The 18110-nt window shown below is 38.7% G+C and overlaps 1 protein-coding gene across 4 annotated transcripts in view; it reads left to right on the forward strand.

Moving 5' to 3' along the window:
- RNF212B (ring finger protein 212B) overlaps positions 1-18110 on the forward strand; it is a 42288-nt gene that overhangs the window by 17252 nt on the left and 6926 nt on the right. For 3 of the 4 annotated variants that reach the window (XM_038544213.1, XM_038544212.1, XM_038544211.1), the window contains exons 5-15: positions 4598-4713; positions 5353-5413; positions 6137-6165; positions 7199-7245; positions 7461-7503; positions 7655-7715; positions 8670-8718; positions 15071-15110; positions 15395-15495; positions 15749-15810; positions 17404-18032. In XM_038544213.1, coding sequence (XP_038400141.1) covers positions 4598-4713; positions 5353-5413; positions 6137-6165; positions 7199-7245; positions 7461-7503; positions 7655-7715; positions 8670-8718; positions 15071-15110; positions 15395-15495; positions 15749-15810; positions 17404-17469 — 675 coding nt within the window. In that variant the 3' untranslated portion in view covers positions 17470-18032. Of the gene's footprint in view, positions 1-4597; positions 4714-5352; positions 5414-6136; positions 6166-7198; positions 7246-7460; positions 7504-7654; positions 7716-8669; positions 8719-15070; positions 15111-15394; positions 15496-15748; positions 15811-17403; positions 18033-18110 lie in introns of those variants that run through there. The other variant, XM_038544214.1, reaches the window with a different exon arrangement.

Below are 18110 nucleotides of genomic sequence, written 5' to 3' on the forward strand. Positions count from 1 at the left end.
TGTCATACTAAAATAACAACCCCCAATCTTATCAAGTAATCAACCAGCATTCACAATTCTGCAGCTGTTTCATAATTATTTTAAAACTTTGTTTGAATTTGGTTTCAGTAAGGTCCATAGAGTTCACTTGGTTAATATCTCTTAAATTTCTATTTAACTGTAAGTTTCCTCTCATTTCTTTTTTACTATTTTTAAAAAGATTTATTTATGTGTTTGAGAGAGATGTGCAAAGAGTATGTGCAAAGGGAGTGGGAGAATCTCAAGCAGGCTCCTCCCTTAGTGCGGAGCCCAATGCAGGGCTCCATCTCAGGAACTTGAGATCATGACCTGAGCCGAAATCAAGAGTCAGATGCTTAACCAACTGAGCCACACAGGTGTCCCCCTTTTTTTATTGTTATTGAAGAAAATGGTCTTTTGTCCTATAGCATTGTTCCCGGTGTGGATTTTGTTCATTGTACCCAAGTCATTTGATAATAATACTTGTCTGTGCTTTGTATTTCCTTAATCAGATCATTTGATTGAGGGTGGGTGAGAGTCAAGCCTATTTTATAGCAGTGTTGTGCTCGACCAAGAGATACATAACAGTCTTCCATCTCTTGTTTTGTGTGATGGTAGCCAATGATGAACTTTTACATGGACCCATTAATTCATTAGGAGCTGCAAAGTGCTATTTAATTCTATCATTCCTATCTCATTTTTTTTAGGTGGAATACGTCTACAAAGAGAAACTTCCTTTTCTCAACTATATGATTACCTTGAGATATAATTTAAAATACTAAGACCTTTAGATATTATGAAATGAGGGAGTCAGTTTCATAAAAGATAAAGAAGACCAAAAAAAGATAGATAAGACAAACCAGTAAGTTTGTAGAGTCAAAGGTAGATAATGAGTTTACCAATACCTTTGAAGTAAATTTCTAAACTTAGCAACCTCTTTACAAATGTTCAAAACATTAAATTTAAATTTAATGGGAATAAAAAAATGCATGGGAATATAAATCTTCAACTAAAAAACTCCTCTGACATTTAAAAATAAGACTTAGGAAATCCAAAAAAGTTTCTTAAGCTAATATTCATTTCCACAGTATACATCAATTTTTATAAACAAGAACCTTTTTTAAAAAATAAAGCAGAAAAAAATAAGGCAGAAAAATGCACACCCCATATTGGGCCAAAATATCTATGTCTTACCATAATAAACTACTGAGCTCCTCTTTTCCTTCCATTCTGATTCTCTCAATATCTTTCAGTGGTTTCTCCCTATCTCCAGGCTTTTGTTGTTAAGTGGGCCTATTTTAGAACCGAAGTTTTAAAATACTGTCTTCAGCAAATAGTTATGTTCCATGTTACCAGTTCTAAAAGGAGTGGGAATCTATAGAGCATGAGGACCATGATACCCTTACCGGGTCCTGGTATGGAGATATAGGAAAGGAATCTGGATCTAGAAGTAGGTAGTTTTATACATTGTTCCAATAAAATAAATATTTAATACTTGGCATCATCCAGACAGCATTTATTATCAACAGAACTTCTTTCATTATCATCTGCTTTGTGCTATTATATTTACAAAATAATCCCAGTTCTTAAAAAAGAAAAGTGAGCAAGGGACGCCTGGGTGGCTCAGCAGTTGGGTGTCTGCCTTCAGCTCAGGGCATGATCCCAGAATCCGGGATTGAGGAAATCTCCTTGCAGGAAGTCTGCTTCTCCCTCTGCCTGTGTCTCTGCCTCTCTCTCTCTGTGTCTCTCATGAATAAATAAATAAAATCTTAAAAAAAAAAAAAAAGCAAAATTTGTCCTTCTTTAGGAAAAACAAAGAAGCCAACTTTTTTTTTTTATGAGACTAAAGAATTTGAATGAAACAGAATAATGAGTTTGCTAACAATCAAGATTTTTAAAATACTGAATTTCATTAGTGCATTAGGTTTTTAGAATCTTCTTTGATGGATGTATTTGAAACAGGCTAAACGTGTACTCTAGCATCAGACAAAAGCACTTGTTCGGGACGCCTGGGTGGCTCAGTGATTGAGCGTCTGCCTTTGGCTCAGGGTTTGATCCTGGAGTCCTGGGAGTCCCACATCCGGCTCCCTGAATGGAGCCTGCTTCTCTCTCTGCGTATGTCTCTACCTCTCTCTCTCTCTCTGTGTCTCTCATGAATAAATAAATACAATCTTCAAAAGCACTTGTTCCTCTCCTATAACACTGCTTCTTGCTAATGGTTGTTTTCTTTCCTCTTCTTGGAATGGTCAGATCTAGGATTTGGATTTGAGTTTTTAGGTAAGTAAGCCTGCCTAGGTCTAGGCAAAAGGCCCTTCAAAATCTCTTTTGTATCTGTGGAGTTCCAGAGGGGGATCTGTTTTCTGTGCACATGGTGGGTGAGGTATGCAGAAGTCTGGGAGAGGAACAGGCAAAAGAAGTTCTCAGTCAATAAAAGAAAAAAACAGATCAAAGTTCTTTTGGCTCGGGCCACCTTGGTGGCTCAGCAATTGAGTGTCTGCCTTTGGTGACCCACATTGGGCTCCCTGAGAGGAGCCTACTTCTTCTTCTATGTCTCTGCCTTTCTGTGTCTCTAATAAATAAATAAATAAATAAATAAATAAATAAATAAATAAATAAATAAATAAATAAATTTTTAAAATCTAAAAAAAGATATTTTAGCTCTGACAAAAAAACACATGGTGGTGGAGTTGGAGGTGTGGGGGAAATTTGGAAATTAGACAAATTTGCAATTGATTTGAATTAAGTAGAAATTGGGTAAATTCTTCCTCCTAAAGGATCTAGAAAGAAGGCAGTAATGTGTACTCATGGGTGCTCTAATTAGGAGAGTAGTTTAAATTGGTTTTATTGAGATAGGAGAGTAGTTTAAATTGGTTTTATTGAGATAGGAAAGGGAGGAACTTAAAAGGGGAATTCTTTTTCTCTTAAGTTTAGTTCCTTCTAAATGGCCATCTGTCGTGTGTTCTAGCTCCGAGAGGAGATTGCTGATTGCCCTTTATCTTTTCCTTATCCTTTTTGAGGTCTGAGTTCAGTAAGTTAAAAAGATCAATTTTTTAATGAGACAGTGGGACCTTTGGCAGGTCTCTAAGGATTTGGGTTTTCTTGGCACAAGCCTAATCCTAATTTAATTCCACTGCAAACTGCTCCCAAGAATGGGGTAAGGTGTTTGGATACTGTCTCTTGGCTAAACATTGCATCTACTGCTCGCCAGTCCCTTGCCACTTTATGTAACTCCTGGGATTCTGAGTAACTTTTTCTGTAGCTGCGCTGTTCAGATTTTTTTAAATGAGTACGTTTTATTTTTATGAAAACAACCACTTTTTAAAAAAACTAAAGAAGGGGCAGCCCGGGTGGCTCAGCAGCTTAGCACCACCTTAGGCCCAGAGCGTGATCCTGGAGACCCAGGATCGAATCCCATGTCGGGCTCCCTGCATGGAGCTTGCTTCTCCCTCTGCCTGTGTCTGTGCCCGCCCCCCCCCCCTGCCCCCCGTGTCTGTCATGAATAAATAAATAAAATCTAAAAAAAAAACTAAAGACTATAATGAAATCTTATGGAACTAGAATTAGTGAGTTTGCTTTTGAGTAAAAAGGAAAGAGACTAGAAGCTATCTAAACTTTTAAGTACAATTCTATAGTAATGTGGCAAAAGCAACTTGCAAATTAGGTGAGAACAAAAAGTTTATGACACAAGTACCAAGATCTGGGAAGGACCTTAGACAAAAGGTTTACAGTCTGAGTAGGGAGGAAGCAGATGAGACATAAATACTGCTGGGTACTCAAAAGTAGAGCCTGACAAAGCTAAAACACTTTCTAAATATTAACTTCTGCTCTGATTCAGTAATGCCCTGAAAGGCACATCAGTGTATCAAATGGTAAAGCAAAGCAAAAGATAAAATTATTTGCCCATGCCCAGAAATAAAATTCAGAAATAGGTAATCTCCTTCCGTGCTTCTCTGCCCTTTTCTGAAATGGCATAAACAGCCTACAAGTGCTCCTGTGTGAGTGTCTCACTGGTTACCAGTGCTCTGTACTAGCTAGGAGTGTGGAATTTCAAGTCCAGACTACTAGTAGACAAGTTAGGTCAGAACCAATTCTAAGTTTGAAAAAATTTTTTGGTATAACTCTCCTTGCTCAAGATGAAAGATGATGTTTGTTTGTTTGTTTGTTTGTTTGTTTGTTTAACAGGGGGAGAAAATACAACCCAGGGGGAAGTGGGAGAGGGAAAAGCAGGCTCCCTGCTGAGCAGGGAACCTGATTTGGGGCTCATGAGGCTCGATCCTATGACCCTAGGATCATGACCTGAGCCGAAGGCAGACACTCAACCAACTGAGCCACCCAGGTGCCCCAAAGATGATGTTTTTAAAGGGCCATTCTACCATGCCAGAATATTCTCATTAAAATATTAAAAAGTCATTGTCCTGGAAATGAGAAACTTTGGTTTTCTCTAGTGCCATATCCTCTAGTTTTGGGGAGTCCTGAATTAGGCCAGATGCTTTGGAAGAACATGATCAGTACTAAAAGATGAATTGACGGTTTCCCTTTGTCACTAAAAGGGGAGAGGAGTTATGGGGGTGTATGTCAAACAACTATTTTTCCCTGGTAGGTGTGGCGTTTCCAGAAGAAACAAACAGATCTCCTCATCGCCTTTTATAAGCATAGAATTACAAAGTTAGAAGCAGCCATGCAGGAGGCACAGCAGACAGTGACCAGCCAGGAAAAGTAAGTGACAAATTCAATTGCCAGAGAGCTTTTTTTCTTTCAGAGAAGCTGTAGTTCTTATTTCCTTATGGTTGCAAAGCCTGAACATTGCTGCATGTGTGTTTATGTTTGTCTTGGGTAAATCAGGTACAGAATTATTGGTCCCCTCTAGGGGGACAAAATCCCCATTTTGTTTTTCTCTTTCTTCCCTCTAGGGGCCCACCTCACTTTATGGCTTTCCTACTTTTCTGTCAAAAACTGCTTCTTTGGAGAAACTAGGCATAGCTTTTGAGTGATAAAGATGAGAGATAGCATTTGAAATGTTACCTCTAGGAGGGTATATTTTGGAAATCTTCAGCCAAAAGATGGAATCCTTGATGGATGTTTCCAGACAGCTGCAGGCCAGGGATGGGTGTGGAGAGGAAATAGAACTCTTTGTAAACTTCTCTGAAATTATACCTAGTGACGGCTTATTTTGTCCATCTGATTCTTCTGGCCATCAAACTCTACCCCTATCTCCTGAATCCCTAGATCTCTGATAGAAATACCTTGTATAGTGGCAAGCTCTCTTTGTAAGCATTAACCAGATATCAGCAACAATAAAAATCAGTTTGTATCCCATTGACCTGCTGGAGATGATTATTTCTATCTTTTGCCTAGAGAACTGTCAGTCTTAAAGAAGGAGAATGCAGAACTGAAGAAATGTCTTGCCATTCTAAAGGTGAATTGAAACACGTTTTCCTTACTATTATTTTCTCTCCTACTGTTCCCATCTAACTGACTAGACACGGTATAGAACAATGTTTCCTAACCTTTTCCACACGTGGAATAAATAACTGATAATATTTATACAAGTGCACTGTCATAAGTGGTCGAGGCCACAAAAGACCTAGGAGGACTGAAATGATCAATATGTAGCACACTGGTAACCCATTCTTGAATATCAGTAAGTCATGACATACCATTTGGGAAGAAACTCTCTTATTGAAGAGACATCTGTTGTAGCTTAAAATTTCTCTTCAAGTGTCCCAGGACTCCTCAGGACCCTTCCTCTTCCTCCAGTCTAACTCCATTTCCTAGATCTATCTTTCTTTTTAAGAATGTTCTTTGTCTTTATATGACATTCTTACTGATCCTCCTGCTGTAAGTATTTTAGCACATTTTATCCTATCATTTTCCTTTCTTTCCCCTATAGACTCTCCATATTTTCCCACATAAGTCAGTCTTCAGGATTCCCAATGTGTTTTTATGAAGAACGGAATTTTTATTACATCAAAGCTAATAATTTCCTAGAGAATCATTGCTGCTAGTTTTTCTCCTACTGAGAATCTTAGCAACTGTAGCTAGAGGACATTGTAGCTTAGTTATCTAGCAAGTAACACTCATTGTTTAGAACCCTAATCCTAGCTGCAGTTTCCTTCATTTCCATTTTTCTCACTTACAGGAATCTCCAAATTGGTACCAAGGAAGCAGGTCAGTTTTATCAGGCCCCATACTAGTGCTGTTTGAAAATTACTGTTCTCTCTTGGCTCTTGGCTGCAACACCTGTGTGGGCTCTAAGGTGAAAGAAATGGTTGATGAATGTATCTTTTACTTCTCCAGTTACTCACTGAAAAGTGTGGAAGTGAAATCTTGAATGTAGTGCTCATTCTTATGAAATCCTAACTCACCCTTCAGAATTCAATTCACGTGTCATTTCCTCCATCAAGACATCATTAGGCAGAGTTTGATGTTCTATCATTCATTTATTTGGCAAATATTAAATGCCTATTGTTTATCAGGTACCATGCTACATGTTGAGTGTACATCACCAGTTAGTCTGCACCCTACCAACTATTAAATGTTTTTTACTTCAGCTCTGTGTTGGTGGGTTAAGAGACATGGCTCCTGCACTCAAAGAAGTTACAGTCTGGTGGCCTTTCATACTTCCGTACTTCTGATATACCCATTAACACTTAAACGTTGCTTTTACTTTTGTCTCTCCCACTAGCCTGTGAACCTTTCGAAGATAGAAACTATATTCTAGTTACCTTTGTAATCTCAGGATCTAGGATATATAAACACTAAATAAATGCTTGTTGGAGAGATGGATGAGAGGATGGCAGGAGGGAATGATAGATTTATGAGTGTATGAATAAATGGATAGATACATGTAAAATTGAGAGTACTTATAGGCAGAAGAGAAGGTTTCACTTAGGAAGTTAAAGAGCCAAGGAGTCTCACATTTGCCTCCATATTTTGGGGTCATACTTGATAGTAAGCAATTTGTGCTCAGAGAGTAAGCTGTTACTTCTTTAAACAGTGGTCTGTTGGGATGCCTGGGTGGCTCAGTGGTTGGGCATCTGCCTTTGGCTCAGGGCATGTCTCTGCCTCTCTCTTTGTGCCTCTCTTGAATAAATAAATAAAATCTTAAAAACAAACAAACAAAACCCCACAGTGGTCTGTTGATTCTCTCAGGGGCACTTAACTTCTGCTTAGAGCTGCCACTTTTTTTTTTCTCTTACAGGTCAGCCACACCTCGACCAGTGGGCATTACTTCTCCATCACAGTCAGGTAGAGAACATTTTCTCCCCCAAATATCTGTGTGAGATAAATTTCCTTTTACCATATAGAAGATAGTTTCCTCTCAAAGACTGTAATGTGATTTTCCTATGTATATGATATGAGAAGATCATACAGCCAGATGTCCACACGTGACCGATTGGCTAGGCAAGGCGGGGCCATGACATGGATGGCAGCTCTTCATTGCTCCCTTGATTCTCTTTCAGTCACTCCACGACCCAGTTCTCAGCATAGCAGCCAGGTGGTCAGGTGAGTAGGAAGCCTATACACCCACATGAAAACTGGCAAAAATTGGAAGATAAATAAATACCTAGATACGGCAGAAGTAGGGATTGAGGAGACCTTAGGTCTATGTCAAGTTTCACATCAGGTTTGTTTTTCTTTTGTCTCCCTTATACAGTCGATCCTCCTCAGCGGAGTCTATCCCTTACAGAGTATCTGGCTTCAGTAGCTTGGGAGCAGTAAGTAATATTTACCTTCTCTTCCCAGATTAAGATTTCTAATGTTAATTGAAGGCAAAGATGTCAGGCAAGAATATTATGTCTATATTGGTTTTGGTATAAATTATCCAATGCCGTGCCTGGACTGTCTTTTCTTTTGGCAATGAAGACCTGATGTTAGAAGCTAACATGGAGAGGGGTGCCTCAGTGGCTCAGTCGGTTGAACTCAACTCATGATCTCACGATCTCACGGGTCATGGGATTGAGCCCTGCATTGCACTCCACGCTCAGCAGGGAGTGTGCTTTAAAGATTCCCTCCCTCTGCCCCTCCCCCCACTCTCTCTCTTTCAAATAAATAAGTCTTTAAAAAAAAAAAGCTAACACAGAATAAATGGGAAAGTAGTAGAAATATTCAGTGACTGAATTAACAGTGATAATTCATCTTGGGGGCTCGCATCGGTGGCTCAGTTGGTTGAGCGTCCAACTCTTGGTTTCGGCTTGGATCATGATCTCCTGGTTGTGGGATCAAGCCCCACGTATGGTCCTGTACTCAATGTGGAGGCTGCTTCAGATATTCTCTACTTTTTCCTCTCACTCTCTCTCAAATAAAATAAAATATTATTAAAAATTCATTTTGGAAGTAATAAAGTATCCTTGGATGAGCATGCCTATTCTGGCAGAACAACATACGCTTCAATGTGTAGATATAGAAAAAGAATATGGAAGCCAGGGACGCCTGGGTGGCTCAGCGGTTTAGCGCCACCTTCGGCCCAGGGTGTGATTCTGGAGACCTGGGATAGGGTCCGTGCATGGGGCTCCCTGCATGGAGCCTGCTTCTCCCCCTGCCTGTGTCTGCGCCTCTCTCTCTCTGTGTCTCTCATGAATAAATAAATAAAATCTAAAAAAAAAAAAAAAGAATATGGAAGCCGAGAATGGGATATATTTATTAATTGGTATTTGTTATTTGTCCATCAGGGAGCCAGAGGCCTGCAGGGAAGAAGCACTCCCAGGGACTCTTATATTGGTGAGAAGGGGATAAAAGGGTCAGAAACCAATATATTCTGTGCAAATGCCATCAGATTTCTGGTTTTCTCTGCAAATATAATGCTATTATGCATTTTTTATGCATAATATAATGCCATTTTTTCCAGACACTGATTCCAGGTATCCAGAGATATAGTACTACTTTTCATTTTTTTAAAGGATTTTATTTATTTATTCATGAGAGACACACACAAAGAGAGAGAGAGAGAGACAGAGACACCGGCAGAGGGAGAAGCAGGCTCCATGTAGGGAGCCCAATGTGAGATTCAGTCCCAGGACCCCGGGATCACAACCCAAGCCAAAGGCAGATGCTTCAGCCACTGAGCCACCCAAGTGTCCCATATTACTGCTTTTCAATAATGATATTCCTGTTCTCAAACTGATAAGGAGGGATCCCTGGGTGGCGCAGCGGTTTAGCGCCTGCCTTTGGCCCAGGGCGCGATCCTGGAGACCCGGGATCGAATCCCACGTCAGGCTCCTGGTGCATGGAGCCTGCTTCTCCCTCTGCTTGTGTCTCTGCCTCTCTCTCTCTCTCACTGTGTACCTATCATAAATAAATAAAATAAAATAAAATTAAAAAAAAAACTGATAAGGAAAAACTTTTTTTGAGCAATAGAAAGTCATTGGAAACCCTTGGTCAAGAGATGGAGAACTTGAGTAAAATAAATTTGGATTTTTAAAATTACCACAAGATGGCAGTAGAAGTTAGGTCTAAAAGGAAGGTTTACTAGACGCCACTTGTGTTATTAGCCTGAAGGGTATCAGGCTTCAGTGTGTATTAAACTTAAAAATATTCATTGAAGAATGAAAAATATTCATTGAAGAATATCCAGTGAAGAATACCCACTTAATTTCTTGTCTCTTTTCTCTTAGAACTATTTTTGTTATTACTTTTTTCAAGGGAGGGTATTTGCCAATCCATAGAGAATGCTTAATCAGAGAAGATTTCCCTTTCTTTCACAAGAGGCAGTTGTGAAATTTACACATTTCTTTCTGGATAACCATTTTTGAAAATCACCAATATTTTCCCTCCAATTCTTTCATATTCACCTTTTGAAAAATGTAGAAGTTCTAGAGAATTTATCAGGTTAATTGTAATATTCTTTTATTTCTGATTTTAGTTATTTGAAGCTTTTATTTTTTTTTTCTTGAACAGCCTGGCTGAAGACTAGCCAATCTAGTTGAACATTTAAAAGAACCTGCTTTTGGTTTTGTTGATTTTCTCTGTTTGTTGTTGTTGTTCTCTATTTCTTTTTTTTTTTTTTTTTAAGATTTAATTAATTTATTCGTGAGAGACACAGAGAGAGGCACAGACACAGGCAGAGGGAGAAACAGGCTCTATGCAGGGAGCCTGACGTGGGACTTGATCCGCGGTCTCCAGGACCACACCCTGGGCTGAAGGTGGCGCTAAACCGCTGAGCCACCCCGGCTACCCTGTTCTCTATTTCATTTATTTCTGCTCTACCTTTCATTTATTTCCTTCTGCTTCTTTTGGGTTTAGTTTTAGTTTCTTAAGACAAAAGGTTGGATTATTGATTAGAGATCTGCATTTTTTTTAAAGATTTTATTTATTTATTCATAGAGACACAGAGACGGGGGCAGAGGCACAGGCAGAGGGAGAGGGAGAAGCAGGCTCCATGCAGGGAGCCCTAAGCAGGACTTGATCCAGGGTCCCCAGGATCACACCCTGGGCTGCAGGCGGTGCTAAACCGCTGCACCACTGGGGCCGCCTGAGATCTGCGTTTTTGATGTAGACCTTTTCAGTTATAAATTTCACTCTAAGTGCTTCTTTCATTGTGTCCTATGAGGTTAAGTATTTTCTTTTTAGATTTTATTTATTCATGAAAGACAAACACACACGGGGGGTGGGGGTGCAGAGACACAGGCAGAGGGAGAAAGAGGCTCCATGCAGGGAACCTGATGTGGGACTCTATCCCGGGACTCCAAGATCACGCCCTGGGCCAAAGGCCAGCGCCAAACCACTGAGCCACCCAGGGATCCCTGGTTAAGTATTTTCTAGCTTTGTTTTCATTTGTTCAAGGTATTTTCTAATGTCTTTTATGATTTTTTTTCTTTGAACCAGTGTTGTTTAATATCAAAATATATTGAATTTTCCCCAATTTCCTCCTGTTATTTTTTATTTCATTTCATTGCAGTTGGATAAAATACTTTGTATAATTTAGATACTTTGAAATGTATGGCCTAACAGATGGTTTATCCTGGGGAATGCTCCATGTACACTTAAGAAACTGTGTTCTGCTGTTGTTGTTTGGACTGTTCTAAAGAAGTCTGTTAGATTTAGTTGGTGTATAATGTTGTTCAAATCTTCTATTCCATTGCTGATCTTCTGCCTAGTTGTTCCATTCATTATTGAAAGTAGGGTATTGAAGTCCAATAGTTTCCCTCCATTTCTCTTCAATTCTGTTAGTTTTGCTTCATGTATTTTAGGACTTTGTTATTAGGTGCATATATAAGTGTAATATCCTCTTGATGGCTTGACCATTTTATCATTTTGACCTTTGTCTCTAGTAATGATTTTGTCTTAAAGTGCATTTGTCTGACATTAGTCCACTCTCTTTTGTTTACTTGTTTACATGGAATATTTTTTCCTTTTTTTTTTTTTTTACTTTCAACCTATAAGTGTCTTTGAATTTAAAGTGAGTCTTTTTTTTTTTTAATTTTTATTTATTTATGATAGTCACACACACACACACACACACACACACACACACACACAGAGGCAGAGACATAGGCAGAGGGAGAAGCAGGCTCCATGCACCGGGAGCCCAACATGGGATTCGATCCTGGGTCTCCAGGATCGCGCCCTGGGCCAAAGGCAGGCGCCAAACCGCTGCGCCACCCAGGGATCCCTAAAGTGAGTCTTTTGTAGATAGTGTATAGTTGGATCTTTTTGTTCTTCATTCTGCCAGTTTCTGCCTTTAATTAGAGAGTTTAGTACATTTATATTTAATGTAATAATTGTTAAGGAAAGATTTCTGACATTTGCTAGTTGTTTTCTATATGTCTTATGTCTGTTTTGTTCCTTACTTCCTCCATTATCCCTTCTTTTGTGTTAAATATTTTCTAGTGTACCATTTTAGTTCCCTTGTACCATTTACTATTTTTGAGTTATTTTCTGAAAATAAACATCATGATTAAATTAACATCATAATAGCAATATAGTACAGATTAATGCTAAACAATTTCAACAGCATACAAAAAGTACACTTCTATATAGTATCATTCTTTTCACTTCATTGTGCTGTTACCACATAAATGATATCTTTATAAATTGTGTACTCATAACACAGAATTACAGTTTTATACAGTTGTCATTTAGATCAGATAGGAGAGGGGCACCTGGGTGGCTCAGTTAGTAAAGCGTCTGCCTTCGGCTCAGGTCATAATCCCAGAGTCTGGGAATCAAGCTCCACATCAGGCTCCCTGCTCAGGAGGGGTCCACCTCTCCTTCTCCCTCTATGTGCTTTCTCTCTCTCTCTCAAGTAAATAAATAAAATATTTTTTAAAAAAGGGAATAAATAGGGGCACCTGGGTGGCTAAGTGATTGAGCATTTGCCTTTGACTCAGGTCATGATCATGGGTCCTGGGATTGAGTCCCACATCAGGCTCCCCAGAGGGAGCCTGCTTCTCCCTCTGCCTATGTCTCTGCCTCTCTCTGTGTCTCTCATGAATAAATAAATAAAATATTTTTAAAAAGTAAATAAATAAATCATATAGGAGAAAAGAGTTACAAACAAAATCCACTTACACTTTATGTTTACCTATGTAATTACCTTTACCTCTTTATTATTTCTTCATGTAGATCTGAGTTACTGTCCAATGTCCTTTCAGTTAAGCCTGAAGGACTCTTTAATGTTTCCTATAAGGCAGGTTTGATAGTGATGAATTCTCTTAGTTTTTGTTCATCTGGGAATGTTTTAATTTCTCCTTCATCTTTGAAGGATAGTTTTGCTAGATTTAATTTTTGGTTGATAGTCTTCTAGCATTCTGAATGTTATACCCCTGTATTCTTGCCTCCCTGGTTTCTAAGAAGAAATCAGTGCTAATTTTACTCAGAATGCCTTGCATGTGATACGTGACTTCTTTTGAGGGTTTTGTTTTGTTTTGTTTTGTTTTTTGGCTTTCAATAGTTTATGATATGTCTAGGTGTGGATATCTTTAGACGAGATCGGGCGCGTTCAGGGTGGTATGGCCGTAGACTAGGTGTGGATATCTTTAAGTTTATCCTGTTTGGAGTTAGTTGAGCTTCTTGGATGTGTAGATTCATTTTTTTTTTTTTAACCTAATTCAGGAAATGATCAGCCATTATTTCTTCAAATATTCTTTCTGCCCTTGTTCCTCTCTTTTCTTCTAGAAATCCCTTTATGTATTTGTTGATATACTTGATGGTGTTCCAGCATAGTCTCTGAGGCTCTGTTCATTTTTCTTCATTTTTTCTTTTCCTCACATTGGATAGTTTTAGTGGACTTCAAATTTGCTGATTTTTTCCTCTGTTTGTGCTGATGAGCTCCTCTAGTGAAGTTTTCATTTTGTTATTATAATTTGGTTCTTTTAAATATATTTTTCTGTATTAGTATTCTCTATTTGTTGAGATACCATATTCATACTTACTTTTAGTGCTTTAGACATAGTTTCCAAAGATATTTGAGCATATTTAAATACATGATTTAGGGTGCCTGGATGGCCCAGTCAGTTAAGTGTCTGCCTTTGGCTTAGGTCAGGATCTTGGGGTCTTGGAATCGAGCTCTGCCTCAGGCTCGGAGCCTGCTTTTCCTTTTCCTCCCTGCTCGTGCTCTCTTTGCTATCTCTGTCTCTCTCTAATAAATAAAATATTTTTTAAAAAAATAAAATACCTAAAAAAATAAAAAATAAAAAAAATAAAATACCTGATTTAAAGTCTTTGTCTAGACAAAGTCTAGGCTGGGCTTTGTCCAATGTCTGGGCTTCCTCAAGGACAGTTTCTATTGAAACTGTTGCTTCTTTGTATACCTCATTTTTTGTTGGAAATTGGACATTTAAAGTAACACAACATGGCAATTCTAGGACTCAGATTCTTCCCTCCTTGCCAGAGTTTTTTGTTCTTGCTGTTTATTGTTGTTTAGTGACTTTTTAAAAATAATTCTGTAAAATCTGTACTGTGTCATGTGGGGCCACCAAAGTCTCTATTCAGTTAGATTAGTGGTTAGCTAATGATTGGACAGATTCCCTTAAACACCTGGAACCAGTGAGTCTCTGTCTTTACTGAGGGATTCTGTGTGTACGTTGGGGTTCACTTTCACCACTCAACCAGGCAATTGACAACTGTGCTTAGCCTTCATCCTGCTTGTATGACCTCAAGGTAAGAGACTGGGGCCTTTTCAGGTCTTTTCTGAGCATGCATACAGTCCTGCATATGTATATGCATATGGTCTAGATCCCAGGAATGTCATGTTTTCAGAGTCCACACCAGCAACTCATTCATCTGTGCTGTTAGCCTTTTTTTTTTTGCCCCACTTGATATTCACATCCTCAGGCAGCCCAAACAAGTGCTTCTAATTATTTACAACAAACACTCCTGGGGAAAAGGTTTTTCACACGTGGTGAGCTCTAAGCTCCAAATCCTGATGAGTTTGTGCTCCAGGTCAGGTCAAATAAAAGCAGCCTTGCAAGTAAGTGGAGTCTTCCAGTGAACCACTGGACAGGTCAAATGATTAGTCTCTGGGAATGGGCTTTGAAAGAGTTCCAACCCCCACGAAGACTACCAAAATGTTGGTTTTCAAGGCTACCACAGAGCTAGAGGAGAAATGGGAATAGGGCAAGTTAAAATGCCACAAAGTTCACTGTTCTTAACCTTATTTGACTATTTTTCTGGAATAAGCATTCCCCAGATTGCTTATTGCCCTTTACTTTACAGAGCTCTGAAAAAGTTGATTCTGACAATTTTTGTCAATTTTCTCATTCCTTTTACAGAGAGAACTTCTGGCGGTCTTTATGCCACCATTTTTGCGGTCATTCTAAACCAATGTAATGAACCTTTGTCTTTAGCCATTCTTTCTGGTAATCCCCATCTTAGAGGGGGAACCAAGGCACAGATACATTAGAGCACATCAAGGCAGTAATGGATCTTGGCCCACAGATTCATGAAACGGAGAGAAAAGCACCTTTAGGAGACACTGCTAGGTGATTTGTGAGCTTTTTCACTTGCTCTTAGCCCCTAATATATATACTGAAAATCTTGGGTCCCATTTCTTTGTCCTGGTCCCAAGTATACCTGAATGAATCTCTTTTCCAGTTCATGGGTTATTTCACAGGCTCATTTTTATGTTTTCCAGAAACCCCTTCACCATCTTCTACTCATAGCCTATCTTATAGGTAAGTAATTATGCTTCCTTTCACTTGGAATCTGTTCACACTGACACTCTGCCAGCAGCCCTGGGGCTACTTCTCTGCTGGCTTATACATAACACTGAAGTTTCTAAATCTACCTTGTAAACAAGAGAGTATTGAATATCATCATGTCTTTATGTCCAAATTATTTCTAATCGCAAGCAGGGTATTTTTTCCTGTTGTATCTAAATAAATAGGCTCTCCCTTTACACATGCTCTTTACCTTTACCTTCCTTTTCTCTGCTAATGCTTCTCTTTCCCCTCCTTAGGCCTTCACCTGCCTCTTCTGGACAGGGGATTTTTTCTTTCAGACCATCCATAAATGGTAGTGATTCAGGCCACACAAGAGTCCTCACCCCCAACAATTCAGGTATGTTAACATTCCCAAAGGAATGGAGCTTCAACCATTGACATATATACTAAAATGAAGATTTTCAAGGTAAAAAGAAGTTAGGAAAAGAATGGTCTTTATAATGTGCCTCTTAAATTGCTTAGCTAAGTCTTTTCCCTTCTGAGTAGTGTTCTACAGATTAAGACCTACCTATTTACCCTGACCCATAAGTAACACTGCCAAAGAATTGTCCAAGGAAGTTATCTTTCACCATGCCAATTTTATCCTCCAGGTCAGAGGGAAAGCAGAACCCCACTAGAGAGTCTTCCTGGTTTCCAGCTACCAGTCCAACAGGTGAGCCCTAGCTAGTCTAACTTGCCTGCATATGAAAATGCGGTTAGGCCCGCACATGAAATACCTTATTGGTTTCCTGTTAAGGTGGTAGAATGTAACCAGTGGAGAATGACATGGGTTTCAAATGTGGTAATCATGTATTCACAATTTTCCAGGATGGTCTCAATTTTAAAGATTCTATCCTACTATCAGATTAACTTCCTGGTTAGGGGTTTAAAAATTAGGTCACAATGGTAGTGAATGGCTTTAAAGTGAGAGGTCTTGGCCAGCGTGAACTAAGTGTGTAGACACAACTAACATTCCCAAAAGTTCCACCAAAAAGTATTTCAATGGAATATATCTTTTGGGTAGAGATACTGCTTGAACAAGGAAAAACCATGTGCACTTGTCTAGAGATGGTTAGGATAATGCTTTATACATTTATGGGACTATGATATGATGTAGGCAACAGAGGAAAAGGGCATGAACGAGAAGAGAGGTTTATAAGGAGCTCAACATGAAAAGGCCAATCTTGCCTTTTAACTTTTATGGCTCAAGTTTTGAGGATATTTAGGCCCTTTTTCCGTGCCAACCTCCTGGTGACCCCAAGGACATACTATGGGAGGTAGTATTTTGCTCTCATATTCCAAGTGCCCTTTACTTTCATTGGTAAGAAATTAGGGTCTAAGCCCTAAGAGGCAACACTGGGGAAATAGCATCCCTGAGATTCTCACAAATGGAGGGATTAACCTACAGATGAAAAAATACCTGAGACATATAAACCATCTACAAATATATGGCCCCTAATTAGATTCTGATTGAAACAAAGTGTAAAAAAACAAAAACGAGGACAAAAAAACAAAAACATTTATGAGAAAATTGAAAACTGAGTACCTATTGGACACTTGATATTAAAGAATTGTTAATAGTTTTGTTTGGGTGTTTGTTTGTTTTTTTGTTTTTGTTTTTTTTTTTTGGTAGGCATAATGCTATTGTGGTTAAGGTTTTTAAACCTATTTTAAAATAGTCTATCTTTTGGAGATACACACTAAAATTTTTAGAGATAGGAAGTTAAACGACTTTCTAGATTTTGCTTTAATATAATCTAGTGGACATGGGACAGAGAGAAAGTAGAAATGGAAAAAAAAATGGCCATAGTTATTTGTTGAAGTTGGGTGATGGGTACTCATCAGTTCATTATACCACTCTAATTTTGTATTTTTTGAAAATTTCAATAGTAAAATCAAAAAGAAGCTATTAAAGGAAGTGCCACCTCCCCAGAGGCATAAGAATCCTGCCTCCCTGGTAATCGTCTCTGAGCATAGTAGTCAGATATTCTAGGTCTTCCAAAATAGTTTTTAAAATAGTCTGCCCTATTATTACCATAAGCCACTAAAATGTTCTAGAGAGTTTCATAATTAGCAACAAAGCCTTTGTCATACTAGATGTATCAAGCCTTAGTTTGGAAAAGTTAGTTATCACACAGTAAGAGAAAACTATAGAGAAATAACAGCAGTGGTTTGCTGTCTTGATAAATTTCACGTAATGGTTTGAGAGGGCCTTAATTACCTTGTTATAAATCGCCCATATCTGCCTTCCTGCCTTCTGCTGCAGACTCTCTATGAACAGAGACAGATGGGGTTAGCCAGGTCAAGAGAAGCATGGACTACTTCCAGATAGATCATCTTCAAGGTCTGATCTCTTCATATTGCTTAAGGAAGGCCTATAACATCCAATACCCATTAAGTGTGATAGCCTTGGAAAATGTTTCCTCATTTCATTGTGTATCCTTACCTCTCCTGATCTTTACCATATACACCCTGTGTTACCTCCTGGAAAAATGGTCAGGCATTATATAAGGCTAGTACTTCAGGAGGGTTTAGATCTCTCCCACACTCATGTAACTCTTTCGTTTCCTACAACTTAAAAGTTGTAAAAACAATTCTTGGCATCAGTAAGGATGGAAGGTAATATACTCATTAAGTCTGGTTCATTTCTAGATTTCATTCTTTTAGCTTTGAATATATTCTTCCATTGCCAGTGTTAATAAGCAACAGCTCTGTTCCTTGTCCTAATTTATTATACCTCTTCTGTTTGCATGTAGTTTTGTCTATGCCTAGTTAACTATGTTGATTTTCCTTTCTGTTGGATTACAGTTGGAGACCCAGACTTTCAGCTTACTAAAGTATATAGATAAAATAAAGATGTCCTTTTATTGTTATTGCAGCTCTATTGGTATTATATCACAAGCTCTAGAATGGTGGAATGGGCAAAGACCACCACCACTGAGATGAAACATGTATTCTTTAGATACTAAATAG

The sequence above is a fragment of the Canis lupus genome, chromosome 8, assembly GCF_011100685.1.
Source record: "Canis lupus familiaris isolate Mischka breed German Shepherd chromosome 8, alternate assembly UU_Cfam_GSD_1.0, whole genome shotgun sequence".
In the NCBI taxonomy this organism is placed as follows: Eukaryota; Metazoa; Chordata; class Mammalia; order Carnivora; family Canidae; genus Canis; species Canis lupus.